At 49.4% G+C, this 27,206-nt stretch overlaps 1 protein-coding gene across 1 annotated transcript in view; it reads right to left on the reverse strand.

The window, feature by feature from the left end:
• The window catches only part of HTR3A (5-hydroxytryptamine receptor 3A), a 114,668-nt gene that overhangs the window by 69,480 nt on the left and 17,982 nt on the right, over positions 1-27,206 (reverse strand). The window contains exon 2 of the mRNA XM_078683971.1: positions 6,546-6,712. Within this exon, the coding sequence (XP_078540097.1) occupies positions 6,546-6,712 (167 nt within the window). The remainder of the gene's footprint in view (positions 1-6,545; positions 6,713-27,206) is intronic.

A 27,206-nucleotide genomic window follows, 5' to 3' on the forward strand; every position in this document is an offset into this window, starting at 1 on the left:
CCCCCTGCTATACACTGTCTGGAAATGACGAGAAAATTCAACGACAATGTCATGCGGTTCAGTGACCGTGGTGCCAGCTGCTGTCTGAAGCTAGGCCACAACCTTACTGGCCTGTTGCTTTTTGTCAAGCCAAGCCAGAAGCTTACCCGCCTTATCTCCCTGATCGTATATCCTGCCCTCCCTAGTGGTGGCCATCTTTTACCTCCATCAGTCACAATGGCCTGGTACTCCGCTGTCTTGAGGGACAGCCTATGGCGCGCCCCAGGTGTGTCCTCTCTGCGTGCCACCTCCTCCAGCTTCCCAAGGTCTGCCTTAACCGTAGCCAACCGTGCCTCCCTCTCCTTGCACCGGCCAGCAATTTCCGAGAGGGCCTCTCCTCTGAGGACCGTTTTAAAGGCCTCCCATAATGTCACAGCCGATTCCACCAACCCGTCATTACTTTCGAAATAACTGTCTATCGAGAGGGTAAGCACCTTTCGGAGGTCCTCATTTTGGAGATACCAAGCATTGATAGGCGCAATGCAGCCCTCTCGTCTATTCCCGACAGTGAGGTGGGCTATAACCGGTGAGTGGTCAGAAATACCCCTTGCCAGATGTGTGACGTTACGCACCTCAGTGTCACGGTGTAGGAGGGTGAGAATATAATCGAATCGGGAGAAAGAGTGATGCGGCCCGAAAAGAATGTATACTGTGTGTCCGTCGGGTGTGCCAGATGCCAGACATCTGTGAGGCCAAATGTCTCAAGGAAGTCCCCCAGCCATCTCTGCCCCCGAGGTATGTCCCTGGGTGGGTGCCTGTCCAGTGTACCAGAAACTACCACGTTGAAGTCACCTCCAACGAGTAACTGCCCATCTGGGAGGGAAAGGAGGAGTTTACCTAGGTCAGTGTATGCCTGCGTCTGGAGACCCAGCGGGATATATGTGGAGACTAGAGTCAACCTGCGCCCCTCCCATTTCCCCGAGACTGCTGCAAAGCGACCCTGTGGATCTGTTTCATTATGATCTGGAAGGAAGGGGAAGGTACATCGGAGAAGGATCCCCACTCCCCGGGACCCCGAAGTGAAGCCTGAGTGTACTGTCAAAGAGTAACCTCACCTATTTAGGGCATGGCAGGTGTTGCCTAGTAAGTATGTCTCCTGTAGCAATACTGCGTCAGGCATGTGGCGCTTTACGAACTGTAATACCATAGTTCGTTTGAGCTTGTCCCCCAGCCCATTTACGTTCCAGCTCAGTATCTTGAGGCTCTTGTCCCATTTCTTAGCCATATCCACGTTTCACTGCTGGCTTTGTCCCTTGAACACCTGCGCGCCCCACAACCCTCTTCGAACCACTCAAGTGCGACCAGAAAAACAGTTCCCCCCTCCCCAACTCCCCTCCAACCCCCTCCCTCCCCCACATGACATGCATAGAAACAATCAGACGGTGTAGGTGCGTCTGGTCAAGTCCTCCCCCCCACCCCAACTCGCCACCCGCCCTCCCCCCTCCAGTCCCATCCCCCTCCCCCTACCATCTCAAACAACCAATCCTCGAAGACCTTCTCTATGTCTAAGGGACTCATCCCCCCCAACAGTTCCCCTCCACCCTGCTCCCTGCTCCGTAGGTTTCAAACTACCCACAACCCCAATTAGCAGAGCGCCTTTCGCCCTATCCCAACCCGGGAGTGAGGAAAACTACCCCCTCCTGAAAAATTCTGTTAGGGGAAACGTGTGCCGGCCCCAACTCCAGCCGCCGCACCAGCACCGCCCCCTCTCCAGTGTGTTACCCTCAGCCGTGGAGCACCCAAAGCATAGCAGCAAAGTTAAATAGTCACTGGGCAGATATTTGTGCCACCCCCAAGCCGAGTCAAAGTTTTACAATCAGCACCAGTACAATATACATTACAGTTCAGCAAGGCCTGGTCCCGTAGCGTTCGTCTTCAGCATGCATCTGTGTCACGGAGAGTGTCCCACCTCGGACTGGCAGATCTGGAACGCCATGAACGCTGGCTCTGCACGTCTACTTCCGATTTGTTCACCACGGACCCAGGGGATGTGGCCCGGTGGTCCCTCCATGAGTCATGATCTTGTCGTGCTTGTTCGGCTGGAGCTGCTGTGTCCAGCCAGTTCTGGACCTCCGCCGGCGTGGTGAAGAACAGGGACTTACCCCCCGAGATGACCTTTAACTTGGCCGGAAAGAACATCATGTATTTTATTCCTTTGTTTCGGAGCGCCATCTTTACGCCCAAGAAGGATCTCTGTTCCTGTTGGACCTGGAGTGTGAAGTCAGGGAAAAACCAGATTGCGGCTGCCTCGTGTTGCAGGTCTCCTTTTCGCCTTGCCGCCTGCAGGATGGCGTCGCGGTCCCTGTAGTTCAATATTTTAGCAAGATGGTCCTGGGTGGCGCCCCCAGCTTGGGTCTGGGAAACGGTGCACGGTGAGCCCGCTCAACCGTGAAGATATTGGACAGTCTTTTCGGCTTCAAGTGGGTGAGTATCAGGTCCTCTAGGAACAGTTCTACGCTGTGCCCTTCCCTTCCCTCCGGCACACCTACCAGGCGAATGTTGCTTCTTCGGGCCCGCCCTTCCTGATCCTCGAGCCGAAGGGCCATTTGGCGGTGCTGGTGCACCAGGTCAGTGATCCGACTTTCAAGCTTCTTTTCCGAGGCCTGCAGTACTGCAATGTCTGTTGCGTTGGCCTTAGATCTCTCTGTGGTCTTACCCAGATCTGCTCGCAGCAGGTTCCCTTCAATGGAGATTTTGTCCATTTTAGTCTCTAGGTTCGTGCCCAGCGTCTGGATCGCGGTCATTATGGAACTCAGGGACGGTTCCTTCTGGCCCGCCTGGTCCTCAGCTGCCACGCCTGTCTGTCCCTGCCCCAGAGGAACTGCGTATTTATCCAACTTGTTGGTCTGGGTATTGCCTCCCCCTTTAGGCCTCATGATGTGAGGATTTGCCACTCCTGTGGTCCACCACCCGGCTGCAGGGTCCACAGGCCTGCTGGACAGGGTAGGTAAGTCACTCGCCTGTTTGCTGTCACCTTGAAAGGCCTGGTACTTCCCTCAGCAGGGAGGCCCCCCCGCGCTGCCCTCACTCGGTACCTGCGGGCGTGTGCACACCTCCACTGGGTCCCGTCCCGCCCGCTGCTGCGGCTCAAGATCAGGGAGCCTCACCAGGTTCACCACCTTCAGGGCCCAAAGAAGCTGTAAGTACACACTGTGCACCTCCGCTCCAGGGAGCGCCCAGGGCACCCTCCGGGGACCTGCGACCACTCTGCAAATGCGGGATTGCGAGCGCCGCCTCCTCTGGCCTTCCGCAGCTTCTTAGTTCCAGGTTCCAGATCTGGTACAGTCTAGCACCCCACCGGAGTCCCCCCACCTCACCTCCTGCTACGGATGTTGGGCTCTGGGTCCGCTTGTCCGGGCTCCACGGTGCCGGGGTACGGTCCCCCCGGGGCACCTCTACGGAGGCCACGCTCCTCTGCCAAGGCTATTTTGCGGCCTTAACCACCGCCACAGGCACACGGCTGTCCTCTGCACACAGCTACGAGCCCCACACTCGACCAGGGCCGCTTGCACTGCTCGCTTGGCCCCAATGGGTGCGCGGTTTAGCTCCTCACCTCCGGCCTCAGCCCCTGAGGAGCCATGACAAAATGGCGCTGTGGTGTCGCGTTGCGCACTTTTAGGCCCTCGATGATCCCGTGGGAGCCTGCGCGACACCCCCCGCTCAGCCAGTCAATTTTCTGGCGTCCCTCCAGGCGCCAAACAAGCAGCAGACCCTCCACATTGACTGATTTCACTTGGAAAGTTTTCTAAGTGTGCAGTTTTGGAACTTTATATTAAAAATATGTAATGTAATTTAAAAAATAAAATATCTGTCCTGTGCAATAGCTTTCTGCCCATCCGGTGATGTGAATGACGGACAGATCGCTGCTAGTAATCATAGAAGTAAAATCAATTTATAGACAACAACATCCGTGATCCCGAGTGATAGCGTCCTTCATGCATGATAACGCGACTGGAGACCTGGTTTACTTCTATGATTACTAGCAGCGATCGGTCCGTCACTCACGTCACAGGACGGGCAGAAAGTTATCGCACAGGACTACAGATGCCGGTGTCCTGGTCTCCACTACACCCTCATTTCCGCAATTAGAGGAGACACCTTGTGAGGACCAAGTTGGCCATTTCAAAGTGAACTATTCCCCATACGGCATCTAAGAAAGTTCTTCCAACATTATATTTTAGACCGGGACTTGGTCGACACAAATATTCTCTTGCTTGTTACTATGTCCACATCCTGCAGTGACTAACACAATCTTTGAGGTTATTATACCACAAATTCAAGTGGCATGTTCGATCCTAATATATTTTAGCCTTGAGGAAGTCTTGGTACGGACTATGTACTGACGAAACACATGTTGGCTGGCTGCTTTTTGACGTTTGAATACAAATATACGAATAAAAAGAAAATCACATGCAAAAAGTCTTCGGTCTGATCATCTTGTCCCAAGAAGATTATTTTGATGTACCGTATTTTCTGGCGTATAAGGGGACTGGGCGTATAAGACGACCCCCTACTTTTCCTTTAAAATATAGGGTTTGGGCTATATTCGCTTGCTCATAAAATGACCCCGGCGTATAAGACGACCCCCGACTTTTGAAAAGATTTTCAAGGGTTAAAAAGTCGTCTTATACGCCAGAAAATACGGTACTACGCATATATTATGACTGTATTCTTGAAAGAATTTTGTGACCAATAAGTCATCCCTAACATTGTTATCAGGATAGTGCTGAACTGACCCTTTTTGAATTTCTGTCTTGGCAGGTCATTTTGATTTGCTCTAGTCACCCTAGGTAGTGAGTGACGGTGGTCTCCCTAGCACTCCGACTGTACTCACAGTAATTGTTATAATTTTATGCCCCAACTAACAGGATTCTTGATACTTGTATATATTTGAAAGTGCGGTTACTCCCTTTTAGGGAACACCACTACCAATTGCTTCTGTCACTTCAATCAACTCAACTTTATTCACTTTATTTCCCAAGGAACCTTGAACAGCAGAGTCACCCCATCAGAATTTAAACTAGTGACCTCCAGGTTGAAAATAGAACTCTGAAGAAGGTGCCTTAACCCAGGTAGCTGCCTTAGCCGGCTCTTTGTGCTGGTCCCCTATGCAATAATAGTGAGTTTGTCTCTTCAAACTCTAGGTCAATTTATTCAATGGCCTGGCTGTTCTCATTCCAGTTAGTTTGACTTGATGAAATCATCAGCACTGAGACCCCGGCAGAACGAATAGTGATGCTGGAATTTGGTGAATAATACTCAACATATTTAACCTCATTGGTAATACCATAAAATGGCAAAAAGGCATAATGGTTTCCTGAGTGAGTTGGTGCATATCAAATGTGCAGCAGGTGTTTTTATCAGGGCCTGAGGGTCTGACGGGCATTATGCTTCCCAGTTATAGCGGTATTTAGCTTCCGAACCAGGGCCTACCGGCACTATTGCTCTGCCGGAACGTCACTTTTTTTAAGTTCCAGTGGTGCAATGTGCCACTGGCATATTTATAAGGCCACATAAAGCAATGTTAAGTGGCTCTTCATGGCTTTATAAATAGGTGCCCCTTTCATGCAGAAAACTGCGTAAAAGCGGTGTTCCATGGGTGTTGCTGGCTGTGTTCCCAGTAACAGACATGGCTTTTTGACACTGCCCCAGATTTACGGGAAATTGTAAGTCTGAGGCAGCGCCCAAAACTTACGCCTCCCAGGGAAGGCATAATGGAGGCACAACGAAGAGAAATATCTTTATTTATCAAGGTTTTTTTTCTCTATGTGTGCTTTTGTAGCACACATAGAGGGAAAAGCCTTTTGTGATTATTTTAGTGCATGGTTTCTCTTCCTGCACACAAATAATCATCCCCACAATGCAGGCTCCCTTGCATCATGGAGCAAAGGTGCCAATATTGGCGCACAACATCCCATTGTGCGCCGGCACAGGGGAAAAGGACAGGAATGCCCCGTATCTAATCGATATGGCGTATTCCTGCCCTTTTGTTTTGCCGTACAGCAGTGCACCAGGAAGGCCTGCGGCGCTGTCCTATGGCAAAAATACCATCGTCCCTGGTGATTTGGGGCCTTTTGCTTGTTTGCATTACCCCTGGCATGCGTGCTACACTACTGATTTTAAGAGGGAGAAGCAATTTCTCTGTCTGGTATATCAGGACACAGCTGCCATTAGTTTGCGACCAATGTGTGATATTGCCTTATTATTTACATATATATTTTGACGTGTTCCGCAAATGGGTGTGATTTGGCCATCAGTCCTTTAGGCTGGCTCCTGCTGTAGGGTTCACGCGATGTGTCCATTGCGCTTTCTCATTTTCACCAGATACCTATGCGTAGAGGTGTTTAATGGCCAATATGGAATGTACAGTGGGCTCGAGCGTCCGGATTGGCCCATAACGCGTGCGCTTTTCTGAGTCATTCTTTAAATCACACCAAAGGCTCAAAAGGCGCTAATTGAGTAAGGGTCAAAACGCCCGAATGAAGGATGGGGGAGGAAGGCCTTACCACGTCGAGAATGGAGTAGACCATGACGTCGATGGACACGTCCGTCGCCTGCTTCCAGTCACGCACCGGGCGCACGCTCTTCTGGTAGCCGTCCATCAGGTGGTCGAAAAGACGGATCAGAGTTGGCTTGCTGCAGCTGGCAGATAAGCTCGTTGTTTTACAGGTTTCTGTAAATACAAGAGAGAAGAAAACTCATTTCCGTTTACAATAATTTACGTTTCCAGGATCGCTAGTCTGGAATTATGGACTGCCTCCATATTTTTATAGGTGCATAGAGCCGCCATACTTACTATGAGGGACGTGGGGAGTGTGAAAACGATTTTCAGGCATTCGCTTTAGTAAGGTTTTATTTTCTAAGTCATTTGCACTACTGCCGCCGGTTAAACCGCTCAAATATTCAATTTTATAAGCGTAAATCCAATTTTAAGATTCCCAAAACATTTGTATGTCCTTCTGAAATATCTACTCATACATACATTGGGCTTCCACGGCTGGAATGTCCTGAAAACTTTTTGCACACCAACAAACGTATCTGATTGTAAATACATAAATGAGCAAGGCATTGGGGGTAGGTTAGATCCCCAAAATAAATGAAGGCATATGTGTAGCCACAGAGAAAAATAGAAAGTTAATTGTCCTTGCATGAGCAAGTATATATCCATATGTACATTTGATCGTGCAAAAAAGGAATTCACAAACGTGCATGAGTACTCCTGGGAAAACTGCGAGAGTTTTATAATTTTAGTAGCAGTCTTGGAAAGCTATATCCATTAGCGAATTTGAGCGGTGTTGGGAGGTGGGGCCCTCCAGCACTTATTATTGGGGACCAGCTAATATTTTTACTTTTACACAGAGCAACAGAGTGAAAAACACACAAAAGGAAAAGAAGGAGGAAGAGAAAAAATATAAAAATGTGACAATAAGAGAAAGCAGAAACTTGAACGGGTGAATTACAGGGGAAAGTTACGTCCAGTGGGAGATTAAAGAGGCATTAGATGGAATCAAGTCAACGGAGCCTTGGTAATAAGCACACTAATATTCAATAGCAGATTCTGAGCAAAGGTTTGTGCACAGCATTTATTGTTCTACTAATTAAGCACTGGCTATGTCTATTGCAATAAATGGAACTGTATTCCAAAAGTAGCCGTAAACCTATAGATGTGCATTTCTGAAGTTATTTTGTGAGCCATCTATTAATTTCCACCGCTGCTGCTAATTCTGCGCCCTTTTTTCTGCCTGCCTTACCAAAGCAAGGGTAAAAGTCTGGATTAGTACCCAAATATGTTGTGAAAGCCATCTGTTATATTTCCTATTTCTTTGTTTCTCCCTCTATAATTCTATCTTTCATCTATTTGTCTACCTATCTTGCTTTCTCTTTCCCTCCCATTTCTGTTTCCTTCCTTTCTTCCTTCTTATCTTATTTCTTTTTTAATCTCTCGCCTTTGTATTAATCACTGTTCTATTTCTTTCTTCTCTTCTCTTCTCTTCCTCCTTCACTCACTACTCCCTCTTTTTCTATATCCCACTGTATGGCTGACGCTCTCCACACAGCACTCCTTCTTTCTTTCTTCCACTCTATCTCACTCCATTTATCTCTATCTCTCTTAGTAGTGCTAGGCTGGCTACCAAGCTCACATCTGCATGATAATATTAAACACCTTTATGTGGCCCTTTTTGAGCTCCATTCAAGTGTACCCCCTTTACCCAAAATACACAACAAATGGTATTTAAAACCATCAAAGACCTGGCTGACCTTCTATCTCTTCCTCCTTCTGACACACCATGTTGACAATTCTGCAATGCACTTGATAACATTTTCTCTGATAAAATCAAGAAGAACAAGAGCTATCAAAGCTCATTATTTTCCTTCTATTTCTGTTGCAGAATCCTTCTTGGTTAGATTCCTTTCTTTTCCTACTGTGTCCAATCATGCAGTGGTGATGGATTATATATGTTCAATTCTGGATTAAATATGGAAACTTGCACCCTCATACTCTAAATCCCCTCTCACGAAGTGGAACCCTAAATTAGGCGGGTACTGGCCAAAGTGTGAGGAAATGGCTTTGTGCAGGTTCACTCCCACTTTTTGACTACTAAGTACTGGTGTGATGACTCTGTGATGCACTGGGCCCTGCTGACCAGGCTTCAGGACATGTGCTCGGACTCGGAAAAGTTTGTGTTTAATTGGCTTATACCCAATCGGCAAAAGTTAACTGACTTATAAACCCCTAGTATCTGGAACCAGGTGTACCCATGACTTGTAGATTAATGTGTCCCTCATGGACTGCAGCACTTATTGTACCACCACGAGTGTGACAAAGCAAGACACCTAGCCTGCCATTGCTGGCTGGCACAGGAGTTTTCCAACTGCTATCTTGACTTTGCCATTTAAATCTCTCAAGTCCACATCTTCTTTTTTAATATATACAAGTTATGTTATGTTATTTTATAACAATTTATTGTGCGCACTACTACCCGAAGGTGTCTAGGCGCTCGCGGTCTCCAAGAGAACTGAGAAGAAGAACTAGTATCTGAAAAGCCAAGTTTTAAGCGACTTCCTGAACTCAAACAGGAAGGGGGATTTCGTAAGAGGGAGTGGAAGAGCATTCCACTCCTTAATAGTATTATGGCTGAAACTCCTTCCTCCCCAATTAGATCTTTTAATCTGGGGATGAGCATCAGGAAGGCATTGGCTGAGCAAAGCGCTCTGTTGAGAGAGTACCAGCCAAACAAATCTTTCAGGAAACGTGGTCCATCTCCATGCAAGGCCTTAAAGGCTATGCAGAGAGCCTTGAACTTAATCCGCTGGCCGACTGGTAACCAGTGTAAATCCCTAATCCCCTAACGTAGGCCTACCAAGCCCTAAGGAAGGGTGCTCTATATTAAAAGTAGGACATGTGTTGTTATATGTCCTTACAGTAAAACCCTCAAATTGTCATTTTTGCTATAGAAAGGCTAGTAGCCCCTTTGGCGAGTAACGGGTTATACCAACTCAGCTGTGCGAACATCTGATTGAAACTCCTAAAATCGGTACTCCAAGGTATCAAAAGAATCGTTTAATTAAACCAGACTTGATGCCCTGGTCAAATTTGATGTAACTTCTAAGTAAATGGCAACTTTTGAAAGTTTACTAGAAAAATCAATGGGAGAGCGAGGGCTTAGGGGAACGTCCTGTTCCCCGGATGCGTACTAAACTTAAACAATGTGGACAGGCCCACTATGTGTATGTAGTTAATTCACTGTATGAAGTGTGAACTTGGACCCATTAGGTGTTCTTAAAAGACCCCTCACACACCAACCTAGTTGGTGCCATGCTTCATCATTGGGGTCCCAACCGGGCTGCCGAGTGCTCCCCGTTGTGCTACGACACCTGATTACAGCTGAGCTAGTGTTGGTGCGTAAGTGTGATGTGAAGTTATTTTTTTCAGTTAAAAATACCTGAGAATCCTTGACTCTAATTTTAATGTTGGCGGCTCAGGATATGACTAAAAATAGATATGTGTGGTGCAACTATTCAGGGGTTATTACCATTAAGTTGAATATGTGTGGCGGTCTATGTTTCAGCCCCTAAGAAGTGATTAACAGGGATTTCATCAGGACCAGGTGAGTGATGGGTGAGTGGCAAAGGTGAAGGATGCCATGTGAAAACCAGTGCGGTACCTATACCTGTGCTAAGTTGTGTGGTAAAAATGTTGGTGTACTCACTGACACTTTGAAAAAAAGCAAACATTCCTGTGGGGAAAAGAGAGACAAGACAAAACATATAATGTTGCAACATCAAATCCAATCTTTCTGGTTACATTGGTGTTCTGTAGTCATTGTCAAGAAAGCTACTACAGTGACTGGTGTGTTGCCCATGCAAATCGCGACATGCAGAAATACTTTGTGCATGATGCACCTGTTGAAAGTTGGACTGAGACCGTCAACATTATCGGCGCCCTCTTGCTCTCCTTAACCTTTTTGTGCGCGTAAAACAGCCGCCATTTTGAACACCATGGCTTCCCTGCTCCCGCCGAGAGCCAGCGCGCCTCTCTCCCACTCCTAGCTTCGCCGGCATCCCCCGCATACTGACAACCCCCCTGCCTGCACCTGCCGCGAATCATAAAACCCCTCTTCAGCGCTGCTCTGCCCCAGGCCCTCGTCCTGTTCCCAGCGCGACACCTCCCTTCTTCCCATTTATGATCCCCGGCCCTTTGATGCAAACCCCTTTTCCCCGTGTACCCGTTTGTCTTCCCCGTTCCCAGGCCGACACCCAGCTCTGCCGATACCAATCCCTTGCCCCTCCCCGTACAATAGAAAGTTTCCCCCCAGCAAGGGATCCCCGGGTTGATCAAAGCCCCCCCGCCCTACGAGATCCGATCAAACCCCACACACTCCGTGAATCGGCGGAATATCCAGCTGCGCGATGATCATCACCTGTTGTGAACGGGGCGGGGACTCCCACTGTAACCTTGCGTGGGAACGGGCTGGGAAGGGGGGATTCTGAGGATGTCTTTCCGTACATCAAAGTATCGACGAGAATGTGTTACATGCAATAAACAGATAAACGTGTGTATAAGAGGCCAGGCCTCAGGGATGCAGTTAGAGCACCTCAGAACGATACCTTCTGTCCGTTTCGTTGTGTTCTCCTCCGGAGAGAATAAAAACCTTGTTTCCTGCCTTCCAGTCTCCAGCGCCTGCCTCTTCAATAGTTTAACTTCTTTGTGGGTTCAAGAGGCGACACCGCCGGGAAAATACTTAAGGATCTTATATTCTGGTTGGTAGTGCCCCCCAATTATTTTCACAATTGGCGTCCCAAGCGTGGGGCCCATCAGCGACCCATGGATCCAGTGGGAGAGGTCCTGACGACAAAGTGAACGACTGCAACGATCGGGAACGCGTCTGTCCGATAGACCCTCGTCTGACAGCCGATCATCCGAACTTCACTGGTTCCGAACAGACCTCTCTCGAGTGATCTACGGTCCTGACTGGGAACCATCAGGAGTGCCGCGAGGATAACGGAGAAGAGAGGACGATCGGGCGCTGGATTCGGAAGACAGGAAACTGTCCATGCGGTCCGGGTAAGGTCGTGTAACCACGACAAGTCGCGAAATAATTGCTTGATTGCTTGTTTGTTTAAAAATACTAGTATTGCTCTTTTTATTTATTTGGAGATTCACTGTCTGCAAACGGAGAAACAACGGGCTCTCTCTTTGCAAGCAGTGGAGGATAGGTAGGGCAGCAGCCGTGCTTATTTTTTCTCCCCCACTCAATAATCACTTGAAACTGAACTGTTGTTCGCAAAACTATTGTTTCCTGGAGATTCCCTGTCTGCAAACAGGGAAGAGACCACCCTTTTTGCAGATAGTGAAAAGGGTAGGTAACGCAGATCTTTGCGGACCTGCTCATTCTCCCCATTGTTATTTATTGGTCTTTTGTTATTTTGATCCATGAGGTATTCACTGCCTGCAAACAACGTAGAATAGAAATATTCTGTCCAGTCTTTGCACCTAGTGATAAGATAGGCAGTGCTGACTTTTTAGTCCCTCGTTACGAGCCGTCATGTCTGTCTTCTCCCCACTGATTAGTAGCCTGTTTAGCCCGGACCGCCTATTAGAGATGGACCATCCAGCCCCACTGGAAGGCACCCCTAATAAGGACATGTTCATGAAGCATGGATTGACCGCTATAGCCTATAGTAAACTATGGCATAAATATACAAAAAAGGGTCAAGAAAGTCAATGGCCCCTGATAGGATCCTTCGATGATGATAAAATAAAAACGCTAGAAACTGCCCTGGGTAAAAACAAGACAACACCTACTATGCTTGACAGCTTCGGCATGTGGCGAAAAGAAACTGAACAACGTAAAAAGAAAACTGAGAGTAGGTTGGAAAAAGAGCTGCGAAAAACAGCCCACCTAGCTGCTCAGAAACTAAAAAAAGAGATAAAGGAAAGAGAGAAAGCTAAACAGAAACTAGAAATGGAAACGCCAAGCCAGTGTCCGGTTAGAACCCCCTCCATGCTCTACCCTGATTTACCCTCGAAACGACAAGCCAATGAGGACCTGCTGTTAGGTCCTCCTATCATCTACATGCCCCCTCCATATGCCCCTTCTCAACCCTTGGCGCAACACGCGCCACCCCCAGGTACAAACGAAGGTACCGCCACAGCGTCGGCCCCAATGGCCTCTGTGCCAGCCGAACCCCTTGTATTAAAACCCGCATCAACAACAACGTTAGACGACCATGAGACTCGAGGGGCTGGCCCTGCAAGAACAAACAGACTAGACAAAGATGAGCGAGCGGGGATCGACAAAATAGCAAGGACACTGGTAGAAAGGAAGGATGATGAAGAGTACATCACAGATATGTTCAGCTCGTATACAGGGAGTCACAGACGACATTTTACCGTACGACTGTGTTATCATGTCTTGAATGCATACGAGGACCGATATCGAGACAAAGGTCCCGAGAGCCTAAGGACTCTGTACCGGAAGGTCGATATCGGGGATGAGGGCGAGTGTGATGTGTCGGACCTCCTTACGCGTACGCTTGAGGTTTTCCGCCACCTCACTGAACAAAAGCCGGGAGCTAAATCCGCAGCCTCCGTAGTGACCGAACCACCAACCGAGCAATCTAACACCATGATGCCGATACGTGAGGCTGCCCCTTACTGGGTTCCTCCTCGGGGTACAGGGACTCACGATGATGCAAACAACCAAGATGCGAAGGGAAGGGTAGTATACAACTGGGTCTACCAGCCATGGGACCGGCAAGAGATACTGACATTCCGGAAATCTCTACCCGACCTACGTAAAAACCCCACTGCCTTCTATACTGAATTGGGTACAGCCCTGGGTTCAACGATCATGACCCTGGCTGACATCGACTTGTTCTTCGGGTTATGTCTACCAGCTGATGTGTGGAAGCAAATCCGGAAAGTCGACCACCTTGAGCTGTTTGGACATACCTGGTCACAACTCGATGACCTGGACAAACAACGGGGACCAGGACAAAAGCCGTTGAAATCCATTCTAGACCTCCCAGATAAAATCGTAGAGAAATTAAAAACCCTAATCCCAGAAAAGAAAGTGGACTGGTCGATAGTAACAGCCTGTCGCCAAAAACCCCAGGAGGATGTATCGGAATACTTCTCCCGGTTTGAAACGGTGTTCTCCGATTACAGCGGCCAGGACATGACCACTGCAACCGGACACCATCTGTTTGTCCAGAATTATGTTAAGGGCCTATCATCGGAAATCTCCCAGAAACTACAGGCCAGCGAGAGTAGTTGGGCAGCCTCCAAACCTACAGCGATTCTCCAAATGGCCCAATATTATGAGCATCAGAAAAATGAAAACGATAGGGCGACAGAGAAAAAGAAGAAGGACTTAAAAGAGAGGGTGATGATTGCCAAACTGCAAGGGGTGACTATAGGACGAGACCAATACCGGGGAAACTACCAGACAAACGTCCCTAAGACTACATTTCCCCAGGACCGCACTGTGACTTCCTACAGTGGACGCACAGACCTTAGAGAAGACCAGTGCGCTTTCTGCAAAGGGACTGGCCATTGGAAATCCCAGTGCCCAGTTCTTCTGGAAATGATCAGAAACAAAGACCCCAGGGACGTAGCAAACGGACCGAGACCTAAGGGACAACAACGAGGGCCCCCAAATGACGCGACTAATGACAGAACAAGCAGACCAAATACGTTCGATCGACCCAGGCAGAACCAATATCAACAATCTGACTATGACGATACTCACACCTTCGCATAGGACAGCCAAGGGCGAGGGAGGGATCCAGTCGAGCTCTATGTTGACCAGCAGGGCCCTTACGTCACTGCTAAGGTCCTGGGTACCAAGTCTCCATTTCTGGTAGACACTGGCGCAACACGTAGTGCGTTATCTAAACGACTGATTCCAAGGGCACCCTTGTCTGGCTCACTCATAACATCGACAGGTTTCGATGGAACGCCCTCCACCAACCCTTTGTCTGCCCCGATTCTCTTTGACGTAGAAAACAACACCACCGACACCACGTTCTTGCTTTCCTCTAATAGCCCTGACGCCATTATGGGACTTGACTTACTGAAACACTTCCGAGCGACGATCAGGTGTTCTCAAGATGGAGTTCGAGTGTTTCTTTACGACAACCCCGTTCTGCTTAGACATTGCTCTCCCCGACACATGTTTTCCATCACCGACGTTGACGCGTCCCTGCTTGACACTCTACCTCCGTATCTGTGGGCCAAAGCGGATTCGGACGTAGGGCGTATGTTAATTGACCCAGTGCACATTACTGTCCGACCAGACGCAACACTCCCAAAACTCCCACAATATCGGATATCGCCAGAGGGCGAGAAGGCATTGGTAATGATTATCCAGTCACTGATAGACGCAGGTGTGGTAGAGGAAGTGGTTAGCAACGTTTGCAACAGCCCTATCTTGCCCATTATCAAGAAGCAGGGAGAGGGAGATGAGAAAGCATACCGTTTCATCATCGACCTCCGAGAGATCAACAAAGTGGTGGTACCCCAGTACCCTGTGGTCTCAGACATCACCACCATCCTGACCTTGATTCCATCCACTGCCACCACCTTTTCCGTCATCGACCTCAAGAACGCATTCTTCTCCATCCCCATCCACCCAGACAGCCGATATCTCTTCGGCTTTACCCTAAAAGCCCGCTCATATAGGTTTTGCCGAGCGCCTCAAGGCTACACGGAAAGCCCTAGCATCTACAGCCAGGCCCTCAAAAGACAACTAGACCAAGTCCAGTTACCCGACGGGGTGGTGTTGGTACAATATGTCGATGACATCCTTTTGGCAGCCGACACCACCCCTCTAGCGGTTACCGCCACCATTCAACTCTTGCACTTCCTTGCGGAAAATGGCCACAAGGTCTCCAAGAAGAAGTTGCAATTCTGCCTACCCCAGGTCACTTACCTAGGCCACCTTTTGTCCAAAGATGGAAGAAAACTCACCCCTGATCGAATCCAAACCATTCTAGATACCCCTGTCCCTAAAACCCAGAAGCAGGTTCGCTCCCTATTAGGCCTCACCTCCTTCTGCCGACAATGGTTACCAAACTTCAGCCTCGTTGTAAAACCACTGCTTTCTCTGCTAAACAAAGACGTCCCTTTCCCACTCCCTTGGACTCTTGAGTGTCAAACTTCCTTCACAGAACTGCGAGATGCCCTTTGCTCAGCCCCTGTCCTAGGTACCCCTGATTACAAAAAGCCCTTCTCCCTTTACACTCACGAAAGGGAGGGGTGCGCTTTATCTGTCCTGACCCAGGCCATCGGCCCTAAGCAACGACCGTGCGCTTACTTCTCTGCCACTCTTGACCCTGTCGCCAGAGCCTTGCCTGCCTGCCTTCGAGCTGTAGCTGCTGCTGCAATCTCTATCCGACAGAGTGAGGGGATTGTACTCTCGAATTCCCTCACGGTACTGGTACCCCATGCAGTCGACACCCTGCTGAACCAAACCAAGACGCAACATCTGACGAGTGCACGACTGACTGGATACGAACTGACCTTGCTTGCCCCCCATATCACCCTGAAAAGATGCACCACACTGAACCCAGCAACTCTGTTACCCTTGCCAGAGAACGATCCCAATGTGCACCCCGTACATGACTGCGTGACTCTTACGGACGAACAGACCAGGAGTAGGGTCGATCTCAGAGACACGGCTTTCCCTGACCCCGACGGGGAGCTGTGGGTGGACGGTTCTTGCATCAAACTCTCCGATGGTACCACTTCCGCTGCCTATGCAGTCACCACGGCTCGAACTGTAGTAGAAACAGCCCGCATCGCCCAGCGATCTGCCCAGGCAGCGGAACTGATTGCTTTGACGCGAGCCTGCATCCTGGCAACAGGAACCACAGCGAACATTTACACCGACAGCCAGTATGCCTTCGGGGTGGTTCACCATTTTGGGCTCCTCTGGAGGGAGAGAGGATTCTTGACCTCACACGGCACACCCATTTTGCACGGGGATCTAGTCTCCGCCTTAATTGAAGCTGTCCTCCTCCCCAACAAACTTGCCGTTATCAAATGCCAGGCACACAAGAAAGTGACAGACATTATTGGACAGGGAAATGCACTAGCCGACATCACCGCCCGAACGACAGCTGAAAATAGAACGACAACACATATGTACGTGACCAGGTCACAAGCAGAAAACTGGACTGACGCCAAGGACACAATTAGAGACATACAAACGACTAGCGCACAACACGAATTGACTGAATGGACACGGGTGGGATTGAAAGACGATGAAGGCTGCTGGCGGACAAAAGACACGAACAGATGGTTGCTACCTGATTCGTACTTGATCCCCATATTAACCATGGCACACTCCCCTGCCCACATAGGATCAGCCCCCATGATCGAACTTGTCTCCAGGGTTTGGCACAATGACAAGATCCCAGATTCCGCCAAACGCCTGGTCCAACAATGCTTAATATGCCTGCAACACAACCCCGGGAAAGGAACTGTAGTACCCCGGGGGGGATTTGGGGTCCCAAACCACCCATTTGAAGTCCTGCAGATGGACTACATCCAGCTAGACAGATGCCAAGGCCTGAAATATGTACTCGTCGTGGTGTGCGCATTTAGCAAGTGGGTGGAAGCATATCCAACCCGTGACAACACCGCTATGGCCACTGCAAAGGTTCTGTTAAAGGAGTTTTTCCCCCGTTATGGCCTCTGTCGTGTTTTATGGAGTGATAATGGCCCCCACTTTATAGCCAAAGTTATCCAGCTCATCCTAAATGGGCTGGGTATTAAACAGAAATTCCACGCAGTCTTCCACCCTCAATCTGCTGGGCTTGTCGAACGACACAATGCCACACTAAAGCTTAAACTGGCCAAAATAGTGGCTACGACGGGCCTGAAATGGCCAGACGCCCTCCCATTGGCATTGCTATCGATGCGCTCTACCCCCACCCGACATCACTTAACCCCTTATGAAGTTGTCTTCGGTCGACCCATGAGCGTCTGGTCTGCCCCGAAACCAACTTCCATTCATGACGTTCCGGATGTCCTAATGTCTGATTATCTGTACAAATTGACTGAAACTTTGTCTGTCCTTCATCAGCAGGTGCAGCAGGCCATCCCCGATGCTTCCAGGGGTCCGGGTCACGCCATCCAGCCGGGGGACTTCGTGCTGATCCGAAATTTTCAGCGATCAAAGAGTTTGGAACCCCGGTGGACGGGCCCCTGGCAAGTGCTGATCACCACTCGGACCGCACTTCGAGTGGAGGGGAAGAAACACTGGCTGCACGCTCATCACTGCAAAAAGGTCTCTCCAGCCCTGGCCACGACAGACACCGTCAACACCCAAGAAGAGCTCCTGAACCAGGACCGACCATCGTTGAACTGCTACCCTGATACTGAGACACTTGAACTTTCAAAACATCCTGACCCCACTGTGCCATCTCGAGAAGGGTATTTCCTGCGTCGAAAGGAGGGAGCTTCGGCTAAGTAGGCCACGGACTAGGTTAAAGGATCTCAGAACGGTGACCCAAACTACCAAGGGTTACCTGGAGAGAAGCTAAAACTAAGTCTGTGGTCCTGCCCACTACCGAGCACCTTGAAGACGAAGATGATGGAAGCGCCAGATAAGAAGATGATGGAAGCGCCAAATAAGAAGCCGACGGAGACAGCAGGAAATACCCACTACAGAAATCCGAGAATAGACAGACTCCATAGCTCAAAGACAATTGCACTCTTCATCATAATCCTCCTCTGTTTTCTCCTCATGACTACGCTCTGGATTATGGAAGAACACGCACCTGCTCACGAAACATTCCTAACCACTGCTCAGCCTACCACCATGAAGGAACATCATCTAATTTCGCTCTCTCCTCAACTAAGAGAGAGGCGAAAGGAGTTTTGGAACAACTCTTTCGTGCAGCTACTTCACCAGCACAATCTTGCCACCAACACCACCAACTGCTGGATCTGTGGGTTGCTACCCCATGCCACTGGACATTCAATACCATTCATCCCTTCACCCTTCTCCGTCCACGGCTCCTGCCTTGCCTGGCTGATCCTCCTGCAAGAGAGCTATACGGGAAACGCCACCTCCAGCAGAACTGCAGCACATTCTTCTCATGGGGCCGGGCGAAACAAGACAAAGACACACTTCTGCCCGCTGACCCCCAGCGACTCGATCCAAATGGACATCCCGGCCAAAGAACGAATCGAAATGCAGGTGTTCAACAATCCAACCAGGCCCACCTTCTCCTATCTGCGGAAACGAACGGCTGCCACTCTGACTGTGGCCCTGTCGGTTATCAACGTCACAGGCCACATGTGTGTAGAAGGACTTGGGACACAGCTGGTGGGTCGCAGTGCTTGCCGCTTTACCAGCACTCTGGATTCCACGGATCCACCTTCCTTTGTGTCATCCCCAAACATGTATTTCATCTGTGGCACGAAGGCCTACACCTGGCTCCCCAAAGGCTGGGGGGGCACTTGCTACATCTCCTTCATCCTTCCTCCAACTTATGTGGCCCCAGCGAATCACCACAGGCAAAAACGAGCCAAAGACGTTGAGCAAGCCGACTCAACAGGGGCGCAGTTCCTCGATGCTATGAAAGGACTCGTCCCCCTCTGGGGCCCGATGGCAAACAGCCGTGCCATCCGACATTTGACTCAGGCAGTCGAGACAACCATGAACATCACAGCGGGCATCTTTGCCAACAACACTGCCGAACTCCAAGCGGTCCGTCTGGTGGCTCTTCAGAACCGCCTCGTTCTAGATGTGGTTCTGGCGGACCGTGGAGGAGCATGCCGCATTATTGGGTCCAGCTGTTGTACATACATACCGGACAACTCACCCTCAGTGTACAAAGCCATCGAACATCTTCACAGACTCTCTTCGGAAGTACACCAAGAGCAAGAAGAATGGTCGCTTGGCGGTTGGTTCTGGGACACCGTCAAAAGCTGGGGCTGGAGACTACTCACCATTATCATGATTCCCGTAGTTGTAATATGTGGCCTATGCTTAGGAATTCAATGTCTGCCACCTATGTGTTCTCTATGTGCGAGTTGCATTTTTCCCAAAACTGTGGACATTGGAAGCGAACATATGAGAGCATTGTATGATACCGAAGTTAGAAATTTGATGAAAATTGACATTGAGTAAAGCAAGGTGGCTAGATATGTTGAAAAGGGGGGACTGTTGAAAGTTGGACTGAGACCGTCAACATTATCGGCGCCCTCTTGCTCTCCTTAACCTTTTTGTGCGCGTAAAACAGCCGCCATTTTGAACACCATGGCTTCCCTGCTCCCGCCGAGAGCCAGCGCGCCTCTCTCCCACTCCTAGCTTCGCCGGCATCCCCCGCATACTGACAACCCCCCTGCCTGCACCTGCCGCGAATCATAAAACCCCTCTTCAGCGCTGCTCTGCCCCAGGCCCTCGTCCTGTTCCCAGCGCGACACCTCCCTTCTTCCCATTTATAATCCCCGGCCCTTTGATGCAAACCCCTTTTCCCCGTGTACCCGTTTGTCTTCCCCGTTCCCAGGCCGACACCCAGCTCTGCCGATACCAATCCCTTGCCCCTCCCCGTACAATAGAAAGTTTCCCCCCAGCAAGGGATCCCCGGGTTGATCAAAGCCCCCCCGCCCTACGAGATCCGATCAAACCCCACACACTCCGTGAATCGGCGGAATATCCAGCTGCGCGATGATCATCACCTGTTGTGAACGGGGCGGGGACTCCCACTGTAACCTTGCGTGGGAACGGGCTGGGAAGGGGGGATTCTGAGGATGTCTTTCCGTACATCAAAGTATCGACGAGAATGTGTTACATGCAATAAACAGATAAACGTGTGTATAAGAGGCCAGGCCTCAGGGATGCAGTTAGAGCACCTCAGAACGATACCTTCTGTCCGTTTCGTTGTGTTCTCCTCCGGAGAGAATAAAAACCTTGTTTCCTGCCTTCCAGTCTCCAGCGCCTGCCTCTTCAATAGTTTAACTTCTTTGTGGGTTCAAGAGGCGACACCGCCGGGCAAATACTTAAGGATCTTATATTCTGGTTGGTAGTGCCCCCCAATTATTTTCACACACCCATTAGGGAATGGGCAATAGGGTTCAAGGTGCGCTTTACTGGAGGCTTTAAGGCTCTAATCATTGGCTGCACAAGTGATAGCGCAAGTGCTATTTGCAGTCTATAACTGCTAATTGTGGCACTGGGTCGTACGTGGGGGCCACTATGGTTGGTGCCTAGTGGTCCACAGCGCACTATGTGCAGTACTGCTGTAGTCAGATCATGCACTAAGGAGGCTTAGTGCTCCTAAGTTATATCACAAGTGTGGAAATCGATATAAGGAGGAAAATAAACAATTTAAAAAACATGCATAAGTAGTTGATTTAGTCATAGTTACAATTCTAATGAGTTTTAGGCAGATATCGAGGATTGGGGGTGGGATGTTCGTCCAAGATTCCAATATGGAAATCAAAGAGCGCCAGGGTGAGCGCAATCGTCAAGATAGGCTCTCTGTAGTGGCAACATTGGAGCACGCAAAACCTTCCTTGGTAATGGAGAGTCATCCGCTGCAAACCTCATTCAGTCCCCCGTAGTCCTGGCTGGTACTGGGTGTACCGGGGAGGCGGCTTAAATAGTGTGGCCCCGGTATGTGCGTGAATGCATGTACGGGTACGGCAGTGACTTAGCATTAGGTTAGGTGCGCATGCTTCAGCATGCGCAATATCAATGGGCAGTGGATGCTTAGAGCGCTATTGTGGATGTCTTGCCGGGTGGCCATATTGGAAAGGGGTGTTATTTAAAAGATGAGACAGGCACTGCTCATGAGAGTGCTAAGAGTTTCAATGTTTGTGCATCCTAGGAAAACTTATGGCGCTGCATAGTAAGGAGAGTTGTTCCTGTGTGTAGTACCTGCAGGCAGCAAGTTTGGGAGTCGGGTGACCCGCAGGGCGGCCATCTTGGAGAGGGGTTATACTCAAGATTCCAATGATCATGGTTCATGGGTGTATTAATTATCTGATGGCAGCGATATAGATGCGGCCAGGGGAATCATAGGGCGCTGTCTATATACTCTTTAGAGGGAGTGTTCTTAATATACCATATTGATGTAATGGTGATGTTTGTGAGCCTGTAACGGGCTCCTGTTTCAGAGATTGTGCTGAGGTTAATATGGTTTGTGCCACCGGCATGTCACAGTGTTTTGGGTCTGTCATGTCCCTGATGGCAGACATGTGGAAATGTGTGTATTAATTTGTGGTATTACAAACTTTGTACTTATTGTCTATTGAGACTGTTCCAAGGAATGTTATCATTCAAGCCAGTCTTGTGGCTGGAAAGGCGATAGATCCATCTTTGTTCTTTCAGTAGTAGTTGCTGTTGAATGTTGGGCATGTTAGGGTCCAGGGCTTCTATGATGACCTGGCTCATGTCGTTGGTTGTGTGTCCTGCCTCCAGAAAATGATTGGTCATCTTAATGATGTTCTTCTTACATCGTATGGTGCTCCGATGCTCACATATTCTGGTCTTTACTTTTCTGTTTGTCATCCTAATGTAAGTGAGGTTGCAGGGACACACAATGAGGTATATTACATGTGCAGTGTTGCAATTGGTGTGTTGTCGCAACTCCCACGTCTTGCCCGGCTCTAGGTGTAGATTCTTGGTGGTTGCAGTCAGGTGGCATACTCTGCAATTGCCACATGCAAAGTGGCCTGTGACTTTTGGAAGGCCCCAAGCATTCTGGACATAATTTCCTTGTTGTTGTGGTTGTGACAGTCTTGTAGAAACAATGGCGTCTTTTATGAATTTGGCTTTTTTGTGGGAAAGAAGGAGAAGGGTCCCATTTGACGTTCCCTCTCCTGTGGATCTTCCAATGTTTATTTATGATGATGGAAACTTGATTAGAGACCGTGTTGAAGGTTGTGACGCATGTCAACGGTATTGGTGTGGCTTCACGTGGATGTGTCTTGATGAGTCCTTCGCAATTTTGATTTCTGGCTTGTTTTCTGGCTTTTTCAGTGATATGTTTGGGATACTCACGATCCCTAAGCGTATTGCTCAAGTCCTTGTCTTGATTCTTAAAGTCTGTCACGTTGCTGCAGTTTCTTAGCAGCCCTAGCTATTGTCCATAGGGAAGGTTCTCCCTCAGGGTCCTTGGATGGAAGCTGGAAAAATGTAAAAGGGAATTTCGGGCGGTCGGTTTAAAAGGTGTTTTGCTTTTGAGGTGACCATCATCAGCTTCGATGTCAAGTTCTAGGAATGTTGTTTTTTGACGATCAAAGCTGTGCGTAAATTTGAGGTTCTGGTCGCAGGTGTTGAGCCATTGGCAGAATGTATTGAGCGACTCTGTGTTACCTTCCCAGATAAGTAAGATATCGTCTATATAGCGTTTGTAGAATTTTATTTCTGGAATCCGTGACACATTGTTGGAAAAAATGTTTTTTGTCTCTATGTGGTGTACATAAAGGCCTGCTATGCTAGGGGCGAAGACGCTCCCCATAGATGTACCGTACTTTTGGAGGTAGAGTTGGCCTTCGAATTCAAAGAAGTTGTCTTTTAACACAAGTTTACCGCATTACCAGAGGAATTTTTTGGATGTCTGGTATTGCCAGTCTGTTTTCTCCAGGGCCATCTCCAGGACTCTCAGTGTGTCATCTTGTGGGAGGCTCATGTAGAGGCTCTCCACGTCGAGACTTACTGGGAACGAGGTTTCTAGGTTGTATGTTAGACCGTTGAGTAGTCTGAGAAGGTCCTTTGTGTCCTGTTGATAGGTGTTTGTGGTCTGAACCATTGGTTGGAGGAAGAAGTCACAGTAACCCGACAGAGGCTCTAGTAAAGAACCAATGCCAAATACAATTGGGCGCCCCGGAGGGGGTGTTATACTCTTGTGTATCTTAGGTACCAGGTAGAAGTAAGGTGTTTTGCCTGTAGTGGTGGTAAGAAATTTGGCTTCTCCAGGCGTAATAAGTCCTGTTGTTTCTGCTTCTTCCACTAGAGTGTGAATGCATGATCTCAGGCTATTACTTGGGTCCTGGTTGAGTTTTTTGTAGTTCTTTGTGTCACTGAGGAGTCTTATGCACTCGCGTTGGTAGTTGCCCATTCTGATGTGCTAGTATTCTGGAAAGTGTAGTCCTTGTTGAGCTCTTCAATGTCTTTGGATACAGCTTGTTCATATATTGCTATCTCAAGTGGTGGTGGGGGGTCCAAAAGGCATGTTCCAGCTGTATCCATATTGTGGATGCATTGGAGGGTATTGACCAGGATAATGTATGTTTGGTCCCGGTGGTGCTGGTGTCCATGGTTGTTGCCACCTGGTGTTCCTTCCTCTTCCTTGTTGCTTTCTTCTGTACCTGTTTGAGCTATAGTTACTGCTTCCTAACGAGTCCTTATCCGAAGACCCTCCTGATGTATTACTCCTCTTGGAGGCTTTGTAGTCTGTTGTCTGCGTAAGGGTATGGTTTCAAGTAAGAGAATTTTTTTTAGATCTATCTGGAATTTGTTGATTTTGCTTTGTGTCAAGCTTTCTTTATATGCATTGATCTCCTTATTGGTCTCGTCCAGTCTTTTTTTGAAGGAAGTCAGAGTGGCTTTAAAATGTTTCAGTGGTTCGGATTTCAATGAGAATGGACTCAGACAGGCGCTTGGCTGTTTGAATTATAAGAATGATCCAATCCTGTGTGCTTTGCCACGCTATTTGTGCCCAATCCTTGCAGAAAGTCTCATCTTTCAGAAAAATGCGGGGAGCATTCGTGACTATTAGTCCTCTGGGGGCAGTATTGTTTCTCAAATATTCAGTGAGGATGACCCTGTGGAGAATGGTTCTAATGCGGTTGTGTTTTTTCTCATTTAAACTTTCCCAGTCCGCCGTTTTAAGAACACCGAATGGGTCTAACTTTTGAAAGATGCCACTCTGTTGCCCAAGTTTTCCAGTGGCCAATTATGGCGGCTGGCCACAACACAGCTTTAGCTTTCTGCTCTCCTGGGGAGAGGTGTGAATTATTCCCAGGAAGGAACATAAAGAGCCTAGTAAGACCTGGCATCCTTCATGTTGTTTTCCCCTGACTTTTTGCCTGTGCCTTCTGAATTTTTTCGCTGTGTGCTGGATTCCGTTTTTGACAGTTTAAGTGATCTGGGCACTTTGCCAATGCTAATCAGTGCCAAAGTGCTCTATGTGTAAATTGTAATTATAATTGATTACCCATGATTGGTATATTTGATTAACTGGTAAGTCCCTAGTAAAGTGCACTTGGTGTGCCAGGGCCTGTAAATCAAATGCTACTAGTGGGCCCGCAGCACTGGTTGTGCCACCCACGAGTAGACCTGTAAATGTGTCTCATGGTGGTGCACCTGCACAGTGATCTAACCCGCTCCGCCCGCTGCTTGTGGAGTGGAGCTGAGCTTCATGGCATGTGCAGCTGCACTGCACAATCGTGGGCAGCTGTGTGGTGATTATTTAGTGTGTGGGGGACCAAAGGTGGTCCTCCCACTGACAACGACAGGGCGTGTTTACCTCCCTCTGTCCTGACTGCTACATTGGGGGCATTTCTTTACTTTTGTGGCCTTTTGGGGGCAAGCACAGGATGGGCCCCCAATCTGGAGCTGGCCGCATGAAGGCGGCCAGGTTTAAAGTGGGCGTTTTAGGTGTTGGGCCTCAAATCTGAACTGCAGCCTTTTCGTGCACTGATATATGGCTGGATGTCATTTGTATACCTTGCAGTGGCAGGGCAACTAAAATAAGGACAATATCTACATATTATGTCCAGTGGGAACGGTTTCATGACAGGTGCAATATATAAGAGTTTTCTTTATTACACTACCTATGAAGTTTTGTCTATGTGGTGTTATGACTTGTGCCATATATAAGTATTTACTTCAGTGCACTAAATGGGATGCCTTGACAATTGCCTAGTTGGCAAAGTGATTTATGCGATTGTCGTCTAGTGCGTTTTATATACAATATATGAGATATTTTTATATAACCTTGTGTGTAGTCTCTTTTGTGGTGTATTCAGCAGACCCTACCGACCTCAAGAACTACCGCCCCATCTCGCTGCTCCCGTTCCCGGCCAAAGTCATCGAGAAGACCGTCAACAAGCAACTGGCCGCCTTCCTCGAGACGAACGGCTCCCTCGACCTCTCGCAGTCTGGCTTCCGGGCCAACCACAGCACCGAGACCGCCCTGATCGCAGCTACAGATGACATCCGAGCCCTGCTCGACAACGGAGAAACAGCGGCCCTCATCCTCCTGGACCTCTCCGCGGCCTTCGACACTGTCTGCCACCGTACCCTAGTACAGCGCCTCAGCAACGTCGGAATCCAGGAGAAGGCACTGGAGTGGATCACCTCCTTCCTCGCCGGAAGGACACAGAGAGTCCGCCTCCCCCCGTTCAGATCGGAGGCCACCGAAGTCATCTGCGGCGTTCCTCAAGGCTCCTCGCTCAGCCCAACACTCTTCAACGTCTACATGAGCCCCCTCGCAGCCATCGCACGCCAGCACAACCTGAACATCATCTCCTACGCCGACGACACCCAGCTGATCCTCTCCCTCACTAACGACCCCGCCACCGCCAGAGCCAACCTGCACGAAGGGATGACAGACGTTGCCAAATGGATGTCGAACAGCCGCCTGAAACTGAACTCGGACAAGACGGAAGTCCTCATCCTGGGATCCTCACCCTCCGCCTGGGACGACTCCTGGTGGCCCCCCGCCCTGGGCAGCGCACCCAAACCAACTGACCACGCACGCAACCTGGGCTTCATCTTGGACTCCTCCCTCTCCATGACCAGACAAGTCAACGCCGTCTCCTCGTCGTGCTTCAACATCCTGCGCATGCTACGCAAGATCTTCCGCTGGATCCCCACCGAGACCAGGAAGATGGTCACCCAGGCCCTCGTCACCAGCCGTCTGGACTACGGCAACTCCCTCTACGCCGGAACCACCGCCAAACTCCAGAAGAGACTCCAGCGGATCCAGAACACCTCAGCACGACTCATCCTGGACATCCCCCGCCGCAGCCACATCTCCGGACACCTGAGAGACCTGCACTGGCTCCCGGTCAACAAGAGAATCACCTTCCGGCTCCTCACCCACGCACACAAAGCCCTACACAACCAAGGACCAGGATACCTCAACAGCCGTCTCAACTTCTACGCTCCCAAACGCAAGCTTCGATCGACCAGCCACGCCCTCGCCGCCGTCCCCCGCATCCGAAGAGCCACCACAGGAGGAAGGTCCTTCTCCTACCTGGCCGCCAAGACTTGGAACTCCCTTCCGACCCACCTCCGCCTCACCCAGGACCACCTCGCCTTCAGGAAGCAGCTCAAGACCTGGCTGTTCGAGCAGTAGCGGACCCCCTCCCCCCAGCGCCTTGAGACCCTCCGGGTGAGTAGTGCGCTATACAAATGCTCTGATTGATTGATTGATTGATTATTTTGTGTGTCACTGGTATGTGTGTGTTGCGCAAACGCTTTACACTTTGTGTGGAGAAGTGTGGCTCACTGGTTAGAGGAGGCAGACCCGGACGCTGAGATCAGGCCCGGGACCAGGGTTCAAATTCCGACGCGGCAGGGTCTTGAGCCCAAAATGTCCACGGACTCGGTAATTCTCGCTTCGGTGCCTACTCGAATCACAGGTTCACACTCTGCCACTCTGGGCAATAGCTTGCTTAATCTCCACTACGG

This window comes from Lissotriton helveticus, chromosome 3_1 (genome assembly GCF_964261635.1).
Source record: "Lissotriton helveticus chromosome 3_1, aLisHel1.1, whole genome shotgun sequence".
NCBI classification, from domain to species: Eukaryota; Metazoa; Chordata; class Amphibia; order Caudata; family Salamandridae; genus Lissotriton; species Lissotriton helveticus.